At 41.4% G+C, this 21,980-nt stretch overlaps 1 protein-coding gene across 2 annotated transcripts in view; it reads left to right on the top strand.

Annotated features, from left to right (window-relative positions):
* AKAP12 (A-kinase anchoring protein 12) overlaps positions 1-21,525 on the top strand; it is an 82,728-nt gene extending 61,203 nt beyond the window's left edge. Inside the window, exons 1-3 of one of the 2 annotated variants that reach the window (XM_081044392.1) lie at positions 1,522-1,755; positions 13,124-18,083; positions 18,782-21,525. In XM_081044392.1, the coding sequence (XP_080900518.1) occupies positions 1,731-1,755; positions 13,124-18,075 (4,977 nt within the window). In that variant the 5' untranslated portion in view covers positions 1,522-1,730 and the 3' untranslated portion in view covers positions 18,076-18,083; positions 18,782-21,525. Of the gene's footprint in view, positions 1-1,521; positions 1,756-13,123; positions 18,084-18,781 lie in introns of those variants that run through there. The other variant, XM_081044391.1, reaches the window with a different exon arrangement.
* The last annotated feature ends 455 nt before the right edge of the window (positions 21,526-21,980 follow it).

Here is a 21,980-nt window from a genome sequence, read left to right as displayed (position 1 = left end):
CGGATTTATCGTCCATCTGCACAGCCAGGACTCTCCAGGGCTGGGGCTGGGGGCATACGTGGGGGAAAAAGAGGAATGGGGAGTTGCCCTGACCCCTTTGCTATGTGGACTGCAGAGCGCCCATTAGCACCAGCAGCATTTCTCACACACCAGACTCGTTATAATAGAAGCAATTTGTGAACGAGAGTCCTTCCTCTAAGGAAGATAAAAGATTAGGAAGCTGCTAAGTGGCTCACTCTGGGAATCAGCTCCCAGGCATCAGGGAAAGGGACATCACTCCCCGTTCCCGGGTGGACTTACGGCCAGGCTGGGCGTTTGCCTGAATAGAAGAGGGAAACCTGATCTATGGAGAAGCTGAAGCTGATTTTTGTGATACCGTCAGATTGCCAGCAGCGACGCCGCCTTTACTCTGCTCAGTCTATGCCGGAATATGGCGCGTAGCTCCGCCTGGCGGCCAGAGGGGGCAAATACATTCCAGCCCTCCTATGCTCAGCTTTTTCTTAATCTTCGCCCCGCTCTCCCTTTTCATAGTGCCCACTCTGGTCCACCCCTGACCCCCAACCCTTCTCCCTGCCCCCAAGAAGTAATGAACAAGATCTTCACTGTCTGAAGAAAAGAGCAATAGTAAAACCTTTCTTCTGTTTGCTTAAAGAAAGAGCCTGTGCTAATGGGGTCAGACGGGCAAGCCATGAAGTGATAAATAGAAGGATGAAAAGAAGGAAACAATCCCAGGGGGCCTAAATGGACCTACCCAACGGAAATGGACGTGCACAAGAGTGTGTCAAAGTCTTCAGAACACACCGACTCGTTTATCTCTTACCTTGTCTTCATATAGAACAAACCTGAAGTTTCAATGAAAGAGAATTTCAGAATTTAGGGCTGCCTGAAATGTTCTGACTTCTAAACTTTTAAATCTGACTGATTGTCATGTGGTGTGCCTGGATACTAGAGGCACGATAGAAGCTTTATTGTTGGCACACGGCATAGTTTGTAACAGCCCTTCTCAAAGAGTTTAGGAAACAGGACAGTTGAGAGTTGAGGAGCCTCAGATCAGTGCAACGTTGTGTGTGTGTGTGTGTGTGTGTGTGTGTGTGTGTGTGTAACAGATGGTGAAAATATAAAATACTACAGGTGCTAAAAAGGGAGCAGTGTTTTGCACTTTATCAGCTTTGAAGCAAACAAGGATATAGAACACAGTATTAAAAATGGCAGTGGAATTTAATATCTGTGCAGTTATTTCCTTAAAGTAACATTAAAAGCTGAGATACTGAAGTAAATCGGTGCCAGGACTGAAGTAATGGTTTAGATAAAATGCTGCAGCCTCTGGGTCTCATTCTTCCCAGCAAATTTTAAACCCTCCCTGGGTCTCTGCAAAGCCTTACTGACCACTAGCAGACCAACTACGGGGAGGGCTCTTCTCCTTTAAAATGCAACTCCTGACTCCCGAGTCCTGGAGCGCTGCGAGGGCGGGGCCAGACCCCGCCCCCCGCTGGCCGAGGGAGGGTCCTCCTATAATTAGCCGGGACATGCCTTCTCAGCCCGCGCTTTGTGCTCAGCTCCCGAGGCACCTTTGGTTCTACCTAATCCTCCGACGGTGGCGTGGCGCTTAGTCCTTTCTGATCACAGCAAGACTGCAGCACCGGGTTGGCGAGACCCCGGGCCGCTTCAGCCAACGGCCAGAGGAGGGCAAGAACCAGCCGCTCGTCTCATCTGGAGGTGTGCTGGTAACTATGCTGGGGATCCTTACAATCACAGGTAAGGCAGAAGCCAGGTCCGTCGTGTTCTCCCTTAGCGGTGGCAGGTGGAGTAAATGCTTTCTTCTCGCAAACCTGCATTTGGGTGGAGACCTCGAGGTCCGTGGCGGGACCTACTGATTGGTATGTATTTCTCTCTGTGTGTAGACTTTTTGAACAGAAGAGCATTCTCTCTTTGGCTCAGTAAAACCAACAAACCTAATGTTTCCATTTTGCCTATGCGGGAATCTTCCTGCTGTGCCTAGGGGGATGCATTGAATGTATTTTGTTGGGGATTGTCTCCTTTCCCCTCGCGGAAAAATAGTTTCACGTTAGACTGGGGTGACTTTCAAAATAGATTGACAGCCTACTCTTGTCATAAAATATTAAATTCCTGTTTTTGCGGAATTGCAATCTTTGGCATGTTGACCTACTTATTAGGAACTTTCAGCAGAGGTACACTTGGCGACTTGAGGGGACCGAAATGTTAGCTCTAGTTAAAGTGGTGGTTTTAGTAAAGCCGTAGTAACTGTAAAATTTGTGGCTAGCAGGTAACAGCGTTTAGGCAATGAATAGTTAAAAATGTATGTTTCTTAAGCTTCCTTTCTAGAAGTCTGGCTGAGTATACACTATAATATTTAATACGGACCTTCAGCAAATAAGTTACATACATTAAACTTGTAGAATATACTTACAGCTCCTCTAACTTTGTGTTTGATCATTTCACCACCCCTTAAGGAACCTGTTTCCCTCAAGGAACCTGTTTTCCTCCTCCTGTTTCCTGCCATCAAGACAAAACTCCATTTGCTAATTTAGATTTAAAAGCCCAGCTTTTCTCTACATATTTGAGATCATTGCTCATCAGATCTGCATGTTTTCTTAAAAGTGCACTATAGAATTTCTAGGACTTAAAATTTTTCTTAATATAATTGCTTCTGCAAAGCTTTGTCCTCTTTGAGAATTTAAATGAATGTGGAAGTTTAGCCAAACTAAAAATAACTCCCATTTCCTATAGATTAGCTTGTTTACTTTGAGATTTCCTTGAAATTCCTCCCATTCGTAAACTCGACTAGCTCTTCTATTACTTACCTTGCATGAAAAGTTACATGGTACCTAGAAACTATTATTAGACTGTACAAAATTTAAAAGTTTAAAACACAAAATTCTCCAGTTTTTTTTTTTTCCAGATGGTTACTTTTTCTATGAATGAAATATACAAATGCCCAATCCTGAGAGAGGCTGCCTGGGAATGTGGTTTGTGGGGTGTTAAAACAGGGGGTGGGGTTTCTCCAATCATAACTTTTTTCTGGGTGCTTTTTGTATACAGCTTGATTTTTATTATATCAACTATTTTATTGGTTTATCATTTCCTGAGTTTCTTATGGGAAAGGAAGGTGGTCCTTTTTAGCACCAATTAGGAGTTAACAAACCTGGGGGGACTTGAAAAAATTGGTTCAGATAATCCCAGTGGAATGATACATGATCAGAAGCAACTGGAAGGAATAATTATTAAGGCAACCTCAAGTAATTGGATCTGTTGCTTTCTGAGTTTTACTTTTATTACAATGTGGGTGTGGAAGACATGGCAAAATTTAGTACTTTTTCCTGGTAATAAGAAAATGCACAGAAAAATCTTAACTCCACAAATTTTAAGAGCATTTCATAGTGGAATTTTAATATTTAATATTTTAATAACATTTCGTAGTGGAAGAAATAAAAATAAAAGGGAGTTTCAGCTGTGATTTTTATTCTTCTGCAAGTTACCCTGATAAGGAAGATTTACGGTCAATTGTCTCTAAGTAGTTGGTCAGGATCTTGAAAAGCAATGAAGACTTTAAATTGGCATTAAGGATTAATTAAATATCAGATTACTCATCTAAATAATGTAAAAGTTATTCTAGCCCTCTGTAGTACTATGTTATGCAAGGAGCATTTAAGTTTCACAATTAATAGGAAGGGAACCGGACTGATAACATTTTTGTAGAATTACTTAGGAACAAGCTTTCATTTCTGAATGTTGGGAAAAGCTGTCACTTATGGAACTATTATTCTTCCCTCCCTGGCCCTCCATACACAAACCACTGGATTGAATACAGCAGAACTTGAATTATGAAATGATTGATAATTTAAATTACATACTATCGCCTTTCTTGAAGTCTTTCCCTCACATCACATTAGCAATAACTTAGCTTAAAAACTAGAAAGTAAGTAATTTGACACACTGACAATGAAAGAGGTGTCTCCCCTCATGTTCCCCCCTTACTCACTCTCCCCCCATCCCATACACACTGAGACTAACTGTAGAGTATCATGAGGAATTAGGGCAACATTTTTTAAATTTAAAATAAACTGGGGAAGAAAGAGTCCTCCAGCATTCGTGCAAGTTCTGGGTTATTTATGATGCACTTCCCTATACAAATCATTTTACAAGATAAAATAAAAATACCCTTCACATGGCTGCTTCTATCTACCGTGAGGCAGATTGGTTGTCAGGAGACTTGTGAGACATGAAAAGAATATCCTCAGGACTGCCAGAGTAATAACTGCCTCTGTGTGGTCGTTATCATTATTCCTCACAATAAGCCTGCAAAAAGTGGTTGTTAAAACCCCTTTTTATTATGAAAACGAAGTTTCTCTTGTGCTCCACAGCTACTAAGAAGCACAGCTGTAGAGTACCTTGCAAAGGACCCCTTTCTTACCTTGTAGGAGATTTTAAGAGACCATGGAACGTCACTATCAGGCCAGGGCCAATGATGACCTATGTGCCCCTCTATGGGGTTTTGCTTATCTGAGTTTTAATCCCAGTTAAACATCTCCCCAAGGAGGTTTTGTGGTTAATGAGCCTTAGAACAAGGGGAGTTGGCTGTGTAGGATCTAAGGGATGGATTTAGAATGCAGAGAATTCCTGGAAACATTCCAGGACAATGCTGCAAAATCGTAGGGGAAAGTTAACCAGTTCCAGATGTCACAGCAAGCAGTCCTTATATGCTCGGGGATTGGAAAGCGTTGGTTATACTAAACTTAAAAATTGAGTGAAAGCCCCTGATAGATGTGTCATTTTTAAAATCATCTTTCCTGTTTCCCAGCAATGTTTTCAACTGACACTCTCACGCAAACAAGCATATGATTAGAGTCTTCTCCCAGAAAAAGAGAATCGAAATATATGGTTTCTCTGGTAATGTCCATTTGAGAAGCAAGACTTGCATGATGTTGCTTGTACTAATGGAAAAACCTGTCTACACAAACCATGTACAAGGCAAGACTATTGGGCATGGTACCCATGAGTGTGTGGACAATTGCAAGGACTTTCCCCACCCTGTTATGTGGCTGTGGGGTGGGGAGAGGACCAATGACTAACAGGACAGTGTGAAGATGGAAGCATGTGCCAGCTCTGCCTCCTCAGGATTTACCAATTGACACACTGACCCGCTCCTTTTCCAAACATTTTTGCCATCTTGGATGCCTGGTGAGAATGTGGAGTTTCCAACAGAACCACAGCGTCAGTGAATAAATGAGCCATGTTTGGACTTCATGGGCATTTGAGAGGCTTGCTGAATTAATAGCAAGGTTCTTCAAAATGGCTGGACAATTCAGAGTCCCACATGAGTGATAATTAGAGGTTGTGTCAGAAGGGCCCACTCTAAAATCAGTAGTTTCTACAGAAGGACTTTTGGGTGTCTAGAAAGTGCATCGCCAAATCAGTGATGCATGCTTAGTCAAGTTTTTTGATTTTCGTCTTCCTATACAGTCAGACAAATGTAAGGCAGATAATAATTCCCTAGGGAGCTGATGTGTCAGTAATTATGGCAGAGGAGGTTTCGAGGTCATTTAAAAGTAAATTTATTAATGAATGTAAGTGTGGCTGTGAATGCACTCAGTGAACACTGGCCTATCTTTCCCGGAGGATATTACTGTTACTAGTTTCCTGTCATTCACCTATTACCTTCTTTCCCAGCAGCCAAACCTGCTGACTTGGTCCTCTCCCTGCCACCCCACATTTTTTAGGCTGTTCTTTTATGCGTTTAACAGCTCCCTCTTTGCTTACGAAGCTAGGATCTTTAACTAATTCAGAACCAGCATGCAGATAGCACATAAAAATACTTTTAAAAATGTTTCTGTTAGAAACAAACTCATAGATCCAGACGACATTTTGATGGTTGTTAGCTGGGAGGGGGTTGGGGGTTGGTGAAAAAGGTGAAGGGATTAAGAAGTACAAGATGGTAGTTACAAAACAGTCCCAGGGATGTAAAGTATAGCGTAGGGGATATGGTCAATAATATTATAATAACTATGCATAGTGCTGTGTGGGTACTGTGCCAGGTTATCATTTCATAAGTTTCATAAATGTTTAGTACCCCTGAAACTAATATTGTATGTTAACTGTAATTGAAAAATAAAATAAATTTTTTTAAAAAAGGTTTCTGTTAGCCAGACCCTGGAAAATGTGGGCTGATTTTGGCGTGCTATATGCAGTTAGGATGGGAAAGAGGAAGGAAGTTCAACACAGAAAGAAGGACTGCAGTCACATTTCACCCTCACTTGGTCCAAAGTGGGGTACAGATGTAGATTTTTACATGACAAGAGGGAGCTAATTCAAGATGTCTGCCCTCTTTTCTCTTGAAGTGTTTATGTTGGAGGTGAAGAGGTAAATATAGGTGCAACATGGCATTCGACTTTACAGAATTTGAAAGGCATCTGAACTTTATGTATTTGTGGATTTCCACTGTGTCTCTGATCCTGAAGATCTAGGAAGTTACCAGACTTCCAGTTGGGGGAAGGCTGAGAGCTGTTCCATGCTGCCCTCTTCTGTTTGAAAACTTGTTCAGGAATTTGGACAATGATTTTATACACATGAATGTGTGTGATAGTGACATAGTGTGACAGTGAACCAATGTAGGTTGTCTAACAGTAGAGGGATGTAAAAATAAATTGTGCATTAATGTCAAATTTGGAAGACTATTGAATAACTTACCCAGAAGAAAACACTCAAATATTAGTAGTGTTTATCTCTGGACATTATTTTTATGGATGTTATTCTGATTTTCTGTGTTTGAAAATCTTCTGCAATTTATATAGATTACTTTTGGAATTGGTAAAAAGTGATTAAAAATAAGTAGTTCTGAAGGAAACAATGAAGCAAAAAAAAGAAAAGAACCCCTTTAGAGCTTTCGTTTTATTATTATTAGAGATGATTGATAGTCCTTCCTCCTAACTAGCCTTTGCAGGAAGTAGTGCAGGTGATCTGTGTTACAGGTGAGGACACTAAGAACAGAAACTGCAGGAAATTTCCCCAGGTGCCGGTGCTAATCACACCAACCTGGCTGGAACTTCGCCTCTTTAAATCTTCTTCCCTCTATGAGAATTCTCGCTCCTTTATGGATGGTGTGGGAAAAGTATTCTAGTATTTAATCCATTGATAATATTTATATTACATTAATATAATGTAAGGCAAAGATCCAGAGTCCTCTGAAATCAGGTAGGGTGAATCATCACCCTTCCATTTTTGTTTTTTATAATTTTATTATCTGCACTTGTTTATTCTTCTGAGTTATTTCTTTAAAACAGTAACTTCAAACTTAGAACAAGTGGCAAAAACAAAAACAGTACAGGGAACATCCATATATCCTGTACCTGGATTCACTTATTGTTAATATTTACCTATTTGCCTCATTATATACTCTCTCTCTGTTGGAAAACAAAACAAAAACCAATATACAAGTTCCTGTTAAGGTAGGCATGAGACATAAAATTTTCTGAACCATTTGAGGTAAGTTATATACATCATGGTCCTTTACTCCTAGATACTTCAGTGGATATTTCCTAAGAATAGAGATATTCCCTTTCATAATCATAGTACAGTTATCAATGTCATATATTTACATTATTGCAATACTTTTAAATAATCTACCATCCTTATTCCAATTTTATCAGTTAATCTAATAATGTCCTTTTTAGCATGTCCCTCGTGTACTATAAGATCTATCCTTGGTTCCATTATATATTATACATCTTTTAATCTGGAACATTTCTATAGCCTTTGTCTTTTAAAACATTGACGTGTTCAAAGCATGTAGTTCTCCTCCCCATTTCCACCACATTTGTTTGTTTTCTCCTGATTCAGTTCAGGTTCTCAGCCACAGGTCTGTCCTCAGAATATGGCCCAAAGTGGCCATCTGTCCCTCATAGGTTTATGTTGAATTCTTGCCTGATTTCCCCACTGTATAATTAATTAGGTTTTCCCCATCTTTTCAACTATAAATCACGTAAATATTCTACTCCTACTCATCAACCTTTATTTAGCACCCATTGATTCTTGCTTTATCCAGTCTTTACCTTGATGATTGCAAAATGATAATCATTTGATCTTTTGAATCTGTGAATGGGTGGGTAGGATATATGTTTTTCTTTTTTCAAAAGCATGACCGTAACCATGAGAAAACTGCTTTTTACACTGAAATGGAATTTGAATTGCTGTCCACATCAGACATACAGCAACTTTCCCATCTAAGTGTGGGTGTTGACACATCTAAGTACTTTTTCTTGTCATGAGTGGCATTTACAAATTACAAAAAAGTTACAGTGGTTAATGGAAAAGAAGAATTTTAACACTTTGAAAATGTATGGGATCAATTTTTCTTTTAAACAGATAACCTTTGTGTTTTGCTCCTATCTAATGCATTGAGTAAGTGTTCTTCTGCCAGCCTTTCACCCCCCCCCCCCAGATGCCACACACCTGGTATATGACACCAGTCAAGTCATATGACCATTTAAAAAAAAACCAGACTTTATTTTTTGGAGCAGTTCTCAGTTAACAGCAAAAATGAGTGGAAAGTACAATGAGTTCCTGTGTGTTCCCTGCCCCATGCATAACCTCTCTTACTGTCGGTATCGCCCACTGGAGTGGTACAATTGTTACAATCCACGATCCTACAGAGAGACATCATTATCACCCAAAGTCCATAGTTTACGTGAGGGGTCCTGTTGGTGTCATACCTTCTGTGGGTTTCGTAGTATCATACAAAGTAGTTTTGCTGCCCCCCCACCCAATCCTCTGTGCTCTGCCTGTTCAGCCTTCCCTCCCTCCTCCCCCTGGCAACACTGATCTTTTTGCTCCTCCACAATTTTGTCTTTTCCAGAATATCGTATAATTGGAATCATACAGTATGTAGCCTTTCAGATTGGCTTCTTTCACTTAGTAATGTGCATTTTAAGGTTTCTCTGTGTCTTTTCAGGGCTTGATAGCTTTTTTTTTTTTTAATACTTGGTAATATTGCAGGGTCTGTATGTACCAATTTGTGAATCTGTTCACCTACAGAAGGACATCTTGGTTGCTTCCAAGTTTTTGCAATTATTACTAAAGCTGCTGTAAACATCTGTGTGCAGGTTTTTCTCTGGACATAAGTTTTCAACTCATTTGGGTAAATACCAAGGAGCATCATTGCTGGATTTTGTGGTCAGAGTATGTTTAGTTTTGTCTTCCAAAGTGGCTGTACCATTTTGAATTCCCACATATAACCATTTTGAAGTCAGTTTATTCCCCCTGTAAACTAGTTTGAGGGACCAAGTAGGTCTACTGTCAAGCTCCAAGGCTCTGTGACTATAAATAACTGTAATGGGAACATGGGTGAGGTTATAATGCTCAAGAAATTAAAGCTCTTACAACCTAGCCAAAGCAGTCACAGATTCCTGCCATGCAGTGTGGGTTTGAGAGTCTACTACTGAATGTGTACTTAGAGCTCTGATAGAGGGTTTGGCCACGTGCTCCACTTAATGTAGTGCGTATGAGAGGCAATTCGGAAGGACCCCACCGGAGTGATGCACAGGGCCTTTTCCTTGAAGGCTTGCTGGGGGCACCCCACGAGGAGGCTGCACCCTCTGTGACGTGCGGGGTGGATCCCTGAGGTTGCCGTTAGCGGCTCAGCCCTTGGGCAGCCACCAACCTCCATCCAGCGATGGGGCAGCCGGTAGGAGAAGATTGGGCCTCTCTGGCCTCTGTAGGGTGGCCCCTGATAGGCAGCGGCACACACCATGCCCTGGTGTAGTAACTTATGCTGTGAGTAGCGTGAGCCCTCCTCCCCCCCCCACTCCCCCCTTCACTCTCCTCCCCCCCCAACATGGGCGGGACAGCTCTGAGGGCCACAAAGCCTCTTTTAGTGGCTGCCAAAAATGGGTGTGTGGGTTTACAGCCTTCTGCCTTCGGCTTGCATTGACCAAGCACGTGGGGCGGTGTTAGGAAAGGACAAGGCGGTACTGGCTGCATCCGACTCCCGGGGCCGCTGAGCCCCTGCGACCCCTGGACCTCGGCCCGGGTCTGGACAGGGTTTGCCGAGGCCCCAAACACTCCAGTCACTGAGCCTTAACCTGGAGAGTTTCAAACAGCACTGCAGTGCAGGGGATTCCCCAGGCCGCACGTTTCTTCTTGCCTGAAAGGGACACAGCCTGGAAGACTCTGGCATGAAAGGGAGTGGAATAGAGATGGTGCCGGCTGGAGTCACTAGGGAAGGCCTTTACAGGGGAAGTGGGCGGGAGCAGAGGCAGAAAACGCTCCAGGCCTCAAAAAAACCTAGAATTTATTTAGCAAAGGCCAGAAAGTTGTTTCCACTACAGAGCCTGGAGGCGAGCAAAATGCGGGAGGCGAGCAAATGCGAAACAGAGTGGAGCAGGTGTTGCTACTGGGGCTATACTGTGGGGGGTGTGCAGCCGACTAATAGAAAACGAGACTGAAAAATGGGATCTAGGTTTCAGAGTGGGTTTGAAGCTGAGTGGATAGCCACGTGAACGCACGTGGTTTCGGATACAAACCTGTAATGTGCAATTATGTGATCATAGTTGGCTTTTATGTTAGAAGCTAATTTCAACGGCCTTGGCTGCCAGGCTCGATAGTGTAGAATGCCTTCTTGGTCCTGCAGCCATTAGGGTTGGTGGACAGCTTCCTGATGTGATCAAAGTAGTATGTTAGGAAGCATAGCGTCTCTATAAGGTCTGTACAGGTTGGGCGGAGAGCAGAAGGCAAGTGCAAAGTGAAATCGGGTGAGTTGCGTTTGCCCAGCCTTTGTGCAAAGCACAGAGGCACCATCTGGCCGATGGGAGGGCCCGGGATTTATGGAAGATAGTTCTGACAATAGTAGCTCCTAGGATTACTTAGGTCAAAAGAGACTACAGACCAGTTGACATGATTTAAAATTTTTCTGTGATCCTATATACTTTTTTTTTATGTGTTCAGCCCATTTATCACTATATAAAGAGAATATCTGAATATTGCTAAATTGTACTGTACTATCAATAGCTGTTTTGTCCCTGTGCTTGGCAGCTGTTTATCTTTGTTTCCCTAGTTTTGACTGTAAACATTCTAATCATCCCAGAATTTTTAATAAGTGTTTTAGAATGAAATATGGAGGGAAAATGCAGGGGTCAAGGAGATGGGGAATCGTGTATCTAACACCTGTTTTCTCCCACTATGTCAGCAAAATGTCTACATTTTCTAAAGAATTCTAGAAATGTTAGTTATGAGTGTGTTTTTACCTCATGCTTGTTGGCAGGAAATTTGTGTTTGTGTTCGTTGCTAGTAAAATTGTACTAAAATAGAGTTTATTTTGGGAGTTTGATTTTTTTTCTCTAGTGTATTTCCAATGATATCATTCAGCTTTTTAGAAAAAAGTCACACCTCTTGTGTTGCATTAGAAGTGTTTGTGGAAAGTTTTCTCGTGAGCATACTTTTATAACTGGGGGCATTTGCAAGTGGTAATTCATGCCATAGAAATACACTTAAAGAAATCTTTAGATTTATACATAAGCAGGTTTATAAAGACAAATGGAAACTACCAGCATTTTACTTTTATAAGCAACTGAAAAAATCCAGTTCAATTGACCCTACAGATGAAATGAACTAAAATATGGCCTAACTACAGAAGAAAATTCACTTAATGTTGTTTCATTTAAGTGAATTATACTTGATGAATGACACATGCATATTTAGAGATAATAATGCTCCACATTTTAAAGGCTCAGACTGCTTACCATGGTCCAGGAAGAGCCTAGGTAATTGCCTATAAAAGAACGAACCATATTTTTTGTTAACGCTTGTCCTTAATAAGTAATATGTGACTCTTGATGCAGTAGTGGTTTTTTTTTTTTAATTGGGAAGGGAAACAGGACTTTATTGGGTAACATTGTGTACTTCCGGGACTTTTCCAAGTCAAGTTGTTGTCCTTTCAATCTTAGTTGTGGAGGGCGCAGCTCAGTTGCCTGTTCAGTTGCCATTGTTAGTAGCAGGGGGCACAGCCCACCATCTGTTGCGGAAGTTGAGGAGTCAAACCGGCAACCGTGGTTGAGAGCCCATGCTCCAGCCAACTGAGCCGTCTGGCCACTCGGGAGCTGAGCAGCAGCTCGTTGACTTCATTCTAGTTGCAGAGGACGCAGCTCGCTGGCCCATGTGGGAATCGAACCAGCAGCCCCGTTGCCCAGAGCTTGCGCTCTAACCAACTGAGCCACCTGTCCTTCTGCAGTAACATTCTTGATGCGGTAGAGGGACTATAAGGATCAAAGTAGAAGTTACATCTAAATTTTTATCTATTGGAATTTTTTTATAAAGAAGTACTCCTCACTCCCTGTTTACTTTTTAGCATCATTTTTGATTTGTGGATTTTTAAAAATAATAATTATTATTCAACTCATCACCATCACTACTTTTTATGTTTAAAAGTTTGACCAGAGGGAGTCCGCCCTTCAAGCTAGCTCCTGTGTCCTTTCGATATGTCCCCCTCGGCTTTTGAGCACCTCTTTTTTGTCATGTTTCAGTGTTCCTCTTACTTTCCCTGACCCAGCCCAGAACTTCCCCAAGGAGCTCTGATCTCTTTTGGGGACTTGTTGAAAAGACTAGACTAGTTATCACATGAAATGCCCCTCCTTTAGATTTATCTAGATACTTATTTGTGTTGTTACTTAGCTTATTTCTCTAACCCTACATTTCTATAAATTGGAAGTTATGTCTAAAACTTGATGGATTCTAGATCATGGGTGTGATATGTGATTCCATTTTGCCTTGCAACAGCATGTACATCTGGTTGATCCACCTACCCTTTATGATCCTGTGGTTACTTATATATAAAACTAATTTTTTGATAGTTGAGATTGTTAACTTTCCCTTTATAGGGAACAGAAAGAGCAGAGTAGTACCTTGGAACCTGAATTTTTAAAGATCATTTGAAAGAAGTAGACCTTGCCTACTCTATTGAGATTCATAAAAACTGGTAAGACTCTTACCCCATCCTGGAATTGCCTGACATTAAAGAAAGTATTGATTGCGTGTGTTTCTAAATATTAAGTTTTCTTGAATGGTCATCATTTTACCCCCCTTTCTCCCCCTCCCCTCTCTTTTTGTCTGTTAATAGTTGGACAGAGAGAATCTGAAGATGTGAGTGAAAGAGACTCAGATAAAGAGATGGCTGCCAACTCAGCGGTTGTTCAAGATATCACAAAGGATGGGCAAGAGGAAATGCCTGAAATAATTGAGCAGATTCCTCCTTCAGAAAGCAATTTAGAAGAGCTAACACAACCTGCTGAGTCCCAGACTAATGATGTTGGATTTAAGAAGGTGTTTAAGTTTGTTGGCTTTAAATTCACTGTGAAAAAGGATAAGAGCGAGAAGTCTGACACTGTCCAACTACTCACCGTCAGAAAAGATGAGGGTGAAGGAGCAGGAGAATCAGATGGGGCCGGTGACCACCAAGAGCCCAGCCAGGAGACTGGAGAAGCAATATCCAAAGAAAGTGAGCTGAAAAAATCTACAGAGAAACCCGAAGAGACTCTGAAACAGGAGCAGAGTAGCACAGAAATTTCTCTTCAAGCTGAGTCTGGTCAAACAGCAGAAGAAGGCAAAGATGGAGAAGAAAAACAAGAAAAAGAACCCACCAAATCTCCCGACTCTCCAACTAGTCCAATGGCCAGTGAAACAGCATCACCCTTCAAAAAATTCTTCACTCAAGGTTGGGCTGGCTGGCGAAAAAAGACCAGTTTTAGGAGGCCTAAGGAGGATGAGCTGGAAGCTTCAGAGAAGAAAAAGGAACAAGAGCCAGAAAGAGTAGACATAGATGAAAACAAAAAGACAGAAGATACCTCTGAGAAACTGGCTGCTTCTGAACAGCCACACCCACAGGAGACCACAGAGAGTGTTAACAATGCCAGATTATCAGCTGAATATGAAAAAGTGGAGCTGCCCTATGAAGGTCAAGTTCAGGGATCTCCTGAAGAGAAATTGGCCCCTTTAGCAACAGAAGTATTTGACGAAAAAGTAGAAATTGTTGCAGAAGTCCATGTTAGCACTATAGAGAAGAAAACAGGGGCGCTGAAAACTGAGGTAGGAGAAATGGAAGAGTCCTTGCTATCTGAAAAACTGGTTGAAACCAATGCTGAACTTCGGGAAGGCGAACACGCCGAAGAGCTGGTGAAGACCAAAGCAGTGTGTGCCCCTGGAGGGGACCATACCCAGCCATCTGAACCAAGTCCTGATGACAAAGCCTTGTCTACACACCCTGAAGGCATCGTAAGTGAGGTGGAAATGCTGTCATCACAAGAGAAAGTTAAGGTACAAGGAAGCCCTTTAAAGAAACTTTTTACTAGCACTGGCTTAAAAAAGCTTTCTGGAAAGAAACAGAAAGTGAAAAGAGGAGGAGGAGATGAAGAGTCAGGGGAACATCACCCAGTTGCAGCAGAGTCTCCAGATAGTACAGATGAACAAAAGGGCGAGAGCTCTGCTTCATCCCCCGAAGAACCTGAGGAGATCACGTGTCTAGAGAAAGGCATAGTGGATGTCCACCAGGAGGAGGAAGTTGAAGAGGGAACTACTTCTGATGGAGAGAAAAAGAGAGAAGGGGTTACTCCCTGGGCATCTTTCAAAAAGATGGTGACGCCCAAGAAACGTGTTAGAAGGCTTTCTGAAAGTGATAAAGAAGATGAATTAGATAAGGTGAAGAGTGCCACGTTGTCATCCACAGAGAGCGCAGCCTCTGAAACCCAAGAGGAAGTAAAAGGACATGGAGAAGAGCAAAAGCCAGAAGAGCCAAAGCGCAAGGTTGATACTTCAGTATCTTGGGAAGCTTTAATTTGTGTGGGATCATCCAAGAAAAGAGCAAGAAAAGCATCATCTTCCGATGAGGAAGGGGGACCAAAGCCAATGGGTGGAGAAAGCCAAAAACCAGATGAAGCAGGAAAAGACAAAGAAGCAAGACCAGACACTATCCCTGCTAGTTCCCAAGAGCATGATCAAGGGCAAGGAAGCTCCTCACCTGAGCAAGCAGGAAGCCCCTCTGAAGGGGAGGGGGTCTCCACCTGGGAGTCATTTAAAAGATTAGTCACTGCAAGAAAAAAATCAAAGTCAAAACTGGAAGAGAAAAATGAAGACTCTGGAACTGGTATAGAACATTCAGCTTCAGATATTGAACCTGGGAAAGAAGAGTCTTGGGTTTCAATTAAGAAATTTATTCCTGGACGAAGAAAGAAAAGGTCAGATGGAAAACAAGAACAAGCTGCTATTGAAGATACAGGGCCGACAGAAATCAACGAAGATGATTCTGACGTCCCAGCCGTAGTACCCCTGTCTGAGTACGATGCAGTGGAAAGGGAGAAAATGGAAGCACAGGAAGCCAAAAAAAATGAGAAGTCTCAGGTGGTTTCTGTGTCTGAGGAGCTCAGTAAGGGTCTGGTTCATACGGTGACAGTGGCTGTCATTGATGGGGCCAGGGCCCTTCCCGATATTGAAGAAAGGTCACCGTCTTGGATATCTGCTTCAGTGACTGAACCTCCTGAACCAGCAGAAGATGAAGCCAAACCACCAACTGGAGAGGTATGTGAAAGAGAAGTCATGGCAGAGGAAACCCCCGTTGTTACTAAAACTCTGCCTGAGAGCCAAGATGCTGGTGATGACACCCTCATTAGTGAGGTGGAATTAACCTCTGAAGCTGTGACAGCTGCAGAAACTACGGAGGCATTTTGTGCTGAAGAAGCCACGGAAGCTTCTGGTGCTGAAGAGACCACCGACATGGTTTCAGCTGTTTCCCAGCTGACTGACTCTCCAGACACCACAGAGGAAACAACACCAGTTCAGGAGGTGGAAGGCAGCGTGCCAGACAGGGAAGACCAAGAGAGACGAACTCAAGGGTTCCTACAGGCGGAGGCAGAAACAGTCAGAGAAGACTCACAGCTGCCTAATACCCGGTGGCTGGAAGACACAGTTCAGCCAACGCCGGAAGTAGAAGCAAAATTACTGGAGAAGGTGGAAGAAGCAGAAGAGGATTCTCAATTGCCAGATCTGAAAAAAGAGATGGATGTAGTGGTGAGAGTATATGCAGAAGAAACTGAAACGGAGAACTTGACACAAGGGAAGGCAATTGTGCAGGCCACTCCAGATTGCTTTGACAAAGTGCCTCAAGTCACAGAGGGGGGAGAGTCCAGGGAGCTTAGAACCACTTGTCAAGCTGAAACCTTGGCTGGGGGAAATTCAGAGATTGTACTGGAACAGGCTGTTGCCCCTGACTCAGCTGAAACTCTTACAGACAGTGAGACCAATGGAAGTACCCCAGTTGCAGATTTTGAAGCGCTACACATAATACAGCAAGACAAGATCATGGAAATCCATGAAGATAATGAGATTGCATCTGTTACACAACCACAGGTCACAGAAGCAGAGGCAGTTTCTGCACTGAAAGAGATGCCTCCAGCAGCACCTTCTGGTTTTCATTCCCAGGAAAAGAATACAGAACATTCAAAAATGGACGATGTTCTAGAACATACAGATAAAGAGATATCCATGCACACTGTACCCATTCTGTCAAAGGCTGAGGTGATTCAAGAGGCTGGCCAGTTTGCTGATGAGGAAATCAAAGATGGACCATTTCTAGAAGGACTTGAGGTGTCTGCAGACACAGAAATAACGGTCAGTCAGAAAGAGATAATTGAAGATATCCGTAAAGATGAAGTTACTCTAGTTCCTCTAGAAGCTGACTTTCAAAAGAATGATATTGAACTCCAGAGTCATACTAAGTCTCTTCCAGCCCCAGTGGAGAGAGAGATGATAGTTCAAGTAGAAAGAGAGGAAATGGAAGCCAAGCCAACCCCAGTGAATGAAGAGAAACTTGAGCAAACACCAGCTGAAGAAGAACTCAGTAAGCAACTGGTTCAGACAGTTCATGTGACCGTCCTAGATGGGGGAAAGGGAGTTACCCGTTTGTATGAAAGTTCTCAGCTAGTTCAAGAGGAAGTGAGGTGCACAGAAATTCAAGTTCAAAGCTCTGAGGCATCATTACCTCTCATAGCTGCCGCAGTGGAGGAGAAGGTCTTAGGAGAAACTGTCAAGATTTTTGGAACAGCTGCACCTTTGGAGTCTGCACGTGCACATTTAGAAGCGGAAGAAAAATCCTCTGCAAAAGATGAAGAGTTGACTGCTCAGTGGGGGGACATGGCAGTGCCCACAGGAACTGAGTCTCAGGCAGAAGCAACACCAGTTGGGGTATCTGCTACCCCTGGGAAAGGCATCAGTGCTGACCTGGAAGGAGATAAAACCACATTCCAGAAAGGGGAGGCAGGTGAAGACTATGAGCAGGTTAGTCGTCAGGAAGTCAGAGTGAGTGAAACAAGAGAGGAAGATTTCAAGGCTGAAAAGGAGATATTGAAACTTAAGATTGAGAGCCATAAACTTGTCCAAAATGTGATTCAGACAGTCGTTGACCAGTTAGTAAGTCCAGAAGAAACAGCCACTGATTGCCAGACACCGGCTCAACTGATAAAAGCTGACAAACAGAAAGCTGGACAGAAAGTGGAAAAAGAAGAAGGGGAACTTCAGGCCTCTGTAGGGGATGAAACACAAACTGCTGCAGCCGAGGAGTCCTCACTAACCACCATGGAACATTCAGATACTTCCAAAGCTGTGAATGGAGCTGCAGAAGAGACCATGACCACCGAGATCAAAAGTGCCAGTATAAATGACCAGCAGCTTCAAGAGGTAGTTCTCCCAATCCAGGAAGAGAGAGAAGCAACTGGAACAAAGTCTGTGCTGGAAGGTGATGACCGTGCTGGGTTAGGAGAAAGAATAGAGAAGTCACTGTCTGGATCCCAAGAAGATGACAGAGGTGACACTGTCGGTGACCCTGAGACCCAAACCTCAGCCCTGGAAAATGCTGAGCGCTTAACCAAAGAGTCTCCAGATGCAAATGGACCCAAACTCAAAGCAGTAGAATTTCAGGATGCAGAAGGGCACAGCGAGTCCGGAAAAGAGATAAAAACACAAACACAGGAGGAGACACAGAAACGAGAGAGAGAGGCGGCAACATCAGAAATGACAGAATCCTAAAACATCATGTAAGTAGGCTTCCTTTTCTTAAAAATTTTTTTCTGGGAGAACTTGAGATCTTGCTTTCTGGCATATGTCATTAAATAATTGTGGTTTTATGCAGCACCTCCAATTGGGGAAATAACTATCAACTGGACTAGGAGACGTAGGTTAATTTCCTTTTTTTTCCTCATTGAAATGCCAGTATTATAGGTGTCATGAAAAAAATAATTTCTTTTTACCCCCAATGTGACTGCTTTCAAAAAAAATAATAAAGGGGCATGTGTGTACACAAGTGTGTGTGTGTGTGTGTTGGGCCAAACACCTAAGAAATACGTTGTGCTTACTCAGCCCCATACCAAATAGTCTATTGAATTTTCTTTTTCATAACTAGAAGCCCAAAGGAAGTGTATATTTTACTGCTTGAAATTCAGTTTATTGCTCTGTAGGGGAAAAAATGGATTTTTTTCCAATAGAAGTCACCAACATTTTTTAAAATTCAGGCATGTGACGAGCCAGACTGTTGGTGTCAGGGAACTGCAGACATTGGTTTTGAGGTCTCCAAGCGTAATATGTTATGGACCCTCCCCCTCTTTATTTGTCTTACAGAATTAAACTGGTATTAGGGTCTGCACTGACAGCAGCTTAGCTTCACCCCTATTCTGTTGTTAAATAAAAGAGAGAAGAAAAGATTGTAGTTACTTTTCATTCATTCTTTCTTCTACAGTCACACTCTTGTATTTGCAAGACCAGAATGTGAAGACAAGAAGTAGAAGAAAATCAGTGCTGCTGATGAGACTCAAGACCAATATTTCAGAACTTTGGGAACCGAGGAACAGGCACATCATCTGATCTCATTTCTAGAGAACCCCCGACAATCCTGAGGCTTCATCAGGAGCTATAACCACTTAACATTTCCTCTTTTCAAGACCACCCTGTTGTTTTTCCTTGATACCATATAATGTTTCTCATTTAAAGTCCTAAATTCTTAACCTGGAACTGGAGTTGGCAATACCTACTTCTGCTTCTCAAACTGGAGTATCGTTCTTTATGTATTTATATGTATGTTTTAAGTAATTCTCCTCCTGTATCTATTGTATATTTTTTCTTAATGTTTAAGGAAATGTGCAGTATAGTACATTTCTTTTGTATCACACAATACATGACGGGGCATGCAGCTATGGTGAATGAAGCCTTGGGAAGCTTTAAGCCTCCATTATAACCTGTGAAAACAGCTTCCTAGAAATAACATTCCTGATCAGAAGCTACAATTCTTATGTTAAAATTCACTAAGGACTAGGTCTGTGTTCAGTACAACTCTGAAATTGGTCACTTTCCTATTATGCACAGTGTGCTAAAATTAAGAAAGCATTTTTTTGGAAACATACAGAATGTTCCTTTGTTACTGTGAAATTTTTTCTTTCTAGCCCAGTGGAAGTTGGAAGGAAGTTTTTTTTCAGTAGCGCTTTAATTTTTTAAGTTTTTTTCTCCAAATTGTTATGATTTGGACAGATGAGTGTGCTTAATCCTGAGGCATAGTAGTGAAATGTTTTTCATACTGTCAGGAAAAGAACTGACTTAAGATTTTGATTCTTCTCTTACATGCTGGACCATATTCAAACATAGCATGAAATAAGTCAGATTCTTTACACATGGTATTTTGATAGATGCTGGATTGTGTCTGTGCCATATTTTTGCCCACTCTTTTAAGAATAATGTTGCATTATATTATGTTCATTTGGATAAATTGTGATTTGACAACTAATTGAAATAAAACATTTGCTTCACTTAGATTTGCTGGTTTTATTAGATACTAGAAAGCCCGGAACATATGTTTGCTGCATTCTAAAAGCAGAATAAGCTAAAACTTTGTAATGTAGTTGCTACATGATGTCACCACTTTACACCTGTTTGAGTTGATATTCAGAGGAAATCATAGCAGATAGTTATCTGCCAAAATAAACCAGGAGCTTTACAGATTGATGGTACTGATATAATGCCACCATCTGGAGGTGTCTTCCATAAAAGGTTGATTTTCTGTGTTAATATTTGAGTTAATATAATGACTAACGTTTCTAGAAAGAAATTTTAAGGCTTAATAGTAAATATGCCTTGCCTAACAAGTGATCTTGGAATTTTCTTTTTAATATTAAAATGATTTAAGATTCTTATTAATAGATAAAGGATTCTGTCAAACCATCACCACACAAAGAACAGTCACCTACCATAAAATTCCACTTTTTCACGTGTAGAATTGGTCTGGCATATATACTTCCTAAATTTTACTCAAACTCAGTACTCTAGTTTGAGAACTTTTTTGACTGCCAATTAATGATTTTAAAGCATAACATTCTAGAAAGACTAGAATAGTCTTAGCAGAAAGATAAATTGCTGTTAAAACTGGAAAGTCGATTCTCTTATACCAACCAACCTGACTACAATAAATTGGCTAAAGTAGAAAGATACCTCATAACAGTGTATGGCCTTGTAGTTGGAAAACATTTAATATTCTTTTTAGGAGTTACTCTCATATATAATCACCTGTGTTTAATTATTAAACTCTAAAATTCCCAAATTTAAAAAAACAAAACCAAAAACCCTATGATCTATAAATAGCTTTCTTTTGCCAACTTGAGACTTACAAAACACGAAGTGCTGCTGTCAGTTTTTGAAGATCAACTAAAAAGTGTTGGAGATGACAGCATTTGTAGGGAGTTCATGACAGAGCCAAATATTGACTTAACTTCCTGCCTGTGGCAGGAAGAAACTTTGTGCTATTTTGAACAGATTAAAGATTTGTGTAGTCTGTGGTAAACAGTTTTTTGGTTTCAATTCCATCCTGCCACCTCATTCCATTTGTATTGATTGATATGTAGCCAGGTCATCCCAATTGGTCTGCTTCATTACTGTGCTTTTCCTCCTAATACCTGGATGTGCCCTGGATTACTTCTGTACAAGCACTGTACCTACGTCAATTAAGCAACGCTGTTTTATTAAGAGGGATGCTATTAGCAGTAACGTGAAAGTACAATTCTGTATTCTAATTCTAAAGCAACTGTTAATTTATGAAGTTCATACTAATCAAATGTAAACTGCAGAAATTGGAGCAAGTGCCTAAATTTTGCTATTTTTGGCATTACTATGGAACCATGTACAATAGAAAGCAATGCAAGACTTATAAACTCTCGCCATTTCTTGTAATTGAGGACAATAAAATGTTCCCCTTCAGGTTATTTTGCTAATGGTACAAGAATTGACTCTCTCTGTACACATTTACTTTGTTCCAGAATTTTCCTTTGATATTTGGAGCTACAGATAGTCAAGGGCTGAAATTTTTAGCTTTCAGTGTAAGCTTCAAGCCTAGTGGTTTAATCTGAAACAATATTTGATTCCTAGTTACGTTTGGGGGCAAATTTTTCATTTATCTAAATAAAATGCAACCTAATTAAATGCCATGGATTTTTCTCCCTGTAATTTTTTTAAAAAATTTTTTATTGGGGAATATTGGGGAACAGGGTGTTTTTTCCAGGACCCATCAGCTCCAAGTCAAGCTGTCGTTTTCACTCTAGTTGTGGAGGACGCAACTCCCTGGCCCATGTGGGAATCGAACTAGTGACCAGGTTGTTGTGAGTACTGCACTCTAACCAACTGAGCCAACTGGCCACCCTTCTCCCTGTAATTTAATTCAGGTTTGATTACTTTTCTCTTTACTGTTGCGATATTCATCTACTTTTAACTAGTAGGCATCCTTTGCCACACTGTCCGCAAAAGCATCATGGGAGTTTGGAATATACTAGGAGCTGTGTGAAGGCATAAAAATCAATGATTCTTAACATTTTTCGGTCAGGGAACCCTTTAATTAGAAACTTATTAAACCTCTGGCTGACCTCCAACTCACAAAAATGAACACAGTTTTATGTACAGAT

The sequence above is a fragment of the Rhinolophus hipposideros genome, assembly GCF_964194185.1.
Source record: "Rhinolophus hipposideros genome assembly, chromosome: 3".
NCBI classification, from domain to species: Eukaryota; Metazoa; Chordata; class Mammalia; order Chiroptera; family Rhinolophidae; genus Rhinolophus; species Rhinolophus hipposideros.
Note: the sequence above shows the minus strand (reverse complement) of the source record. Positions and strands in the feature narration are given on the sequence as shown.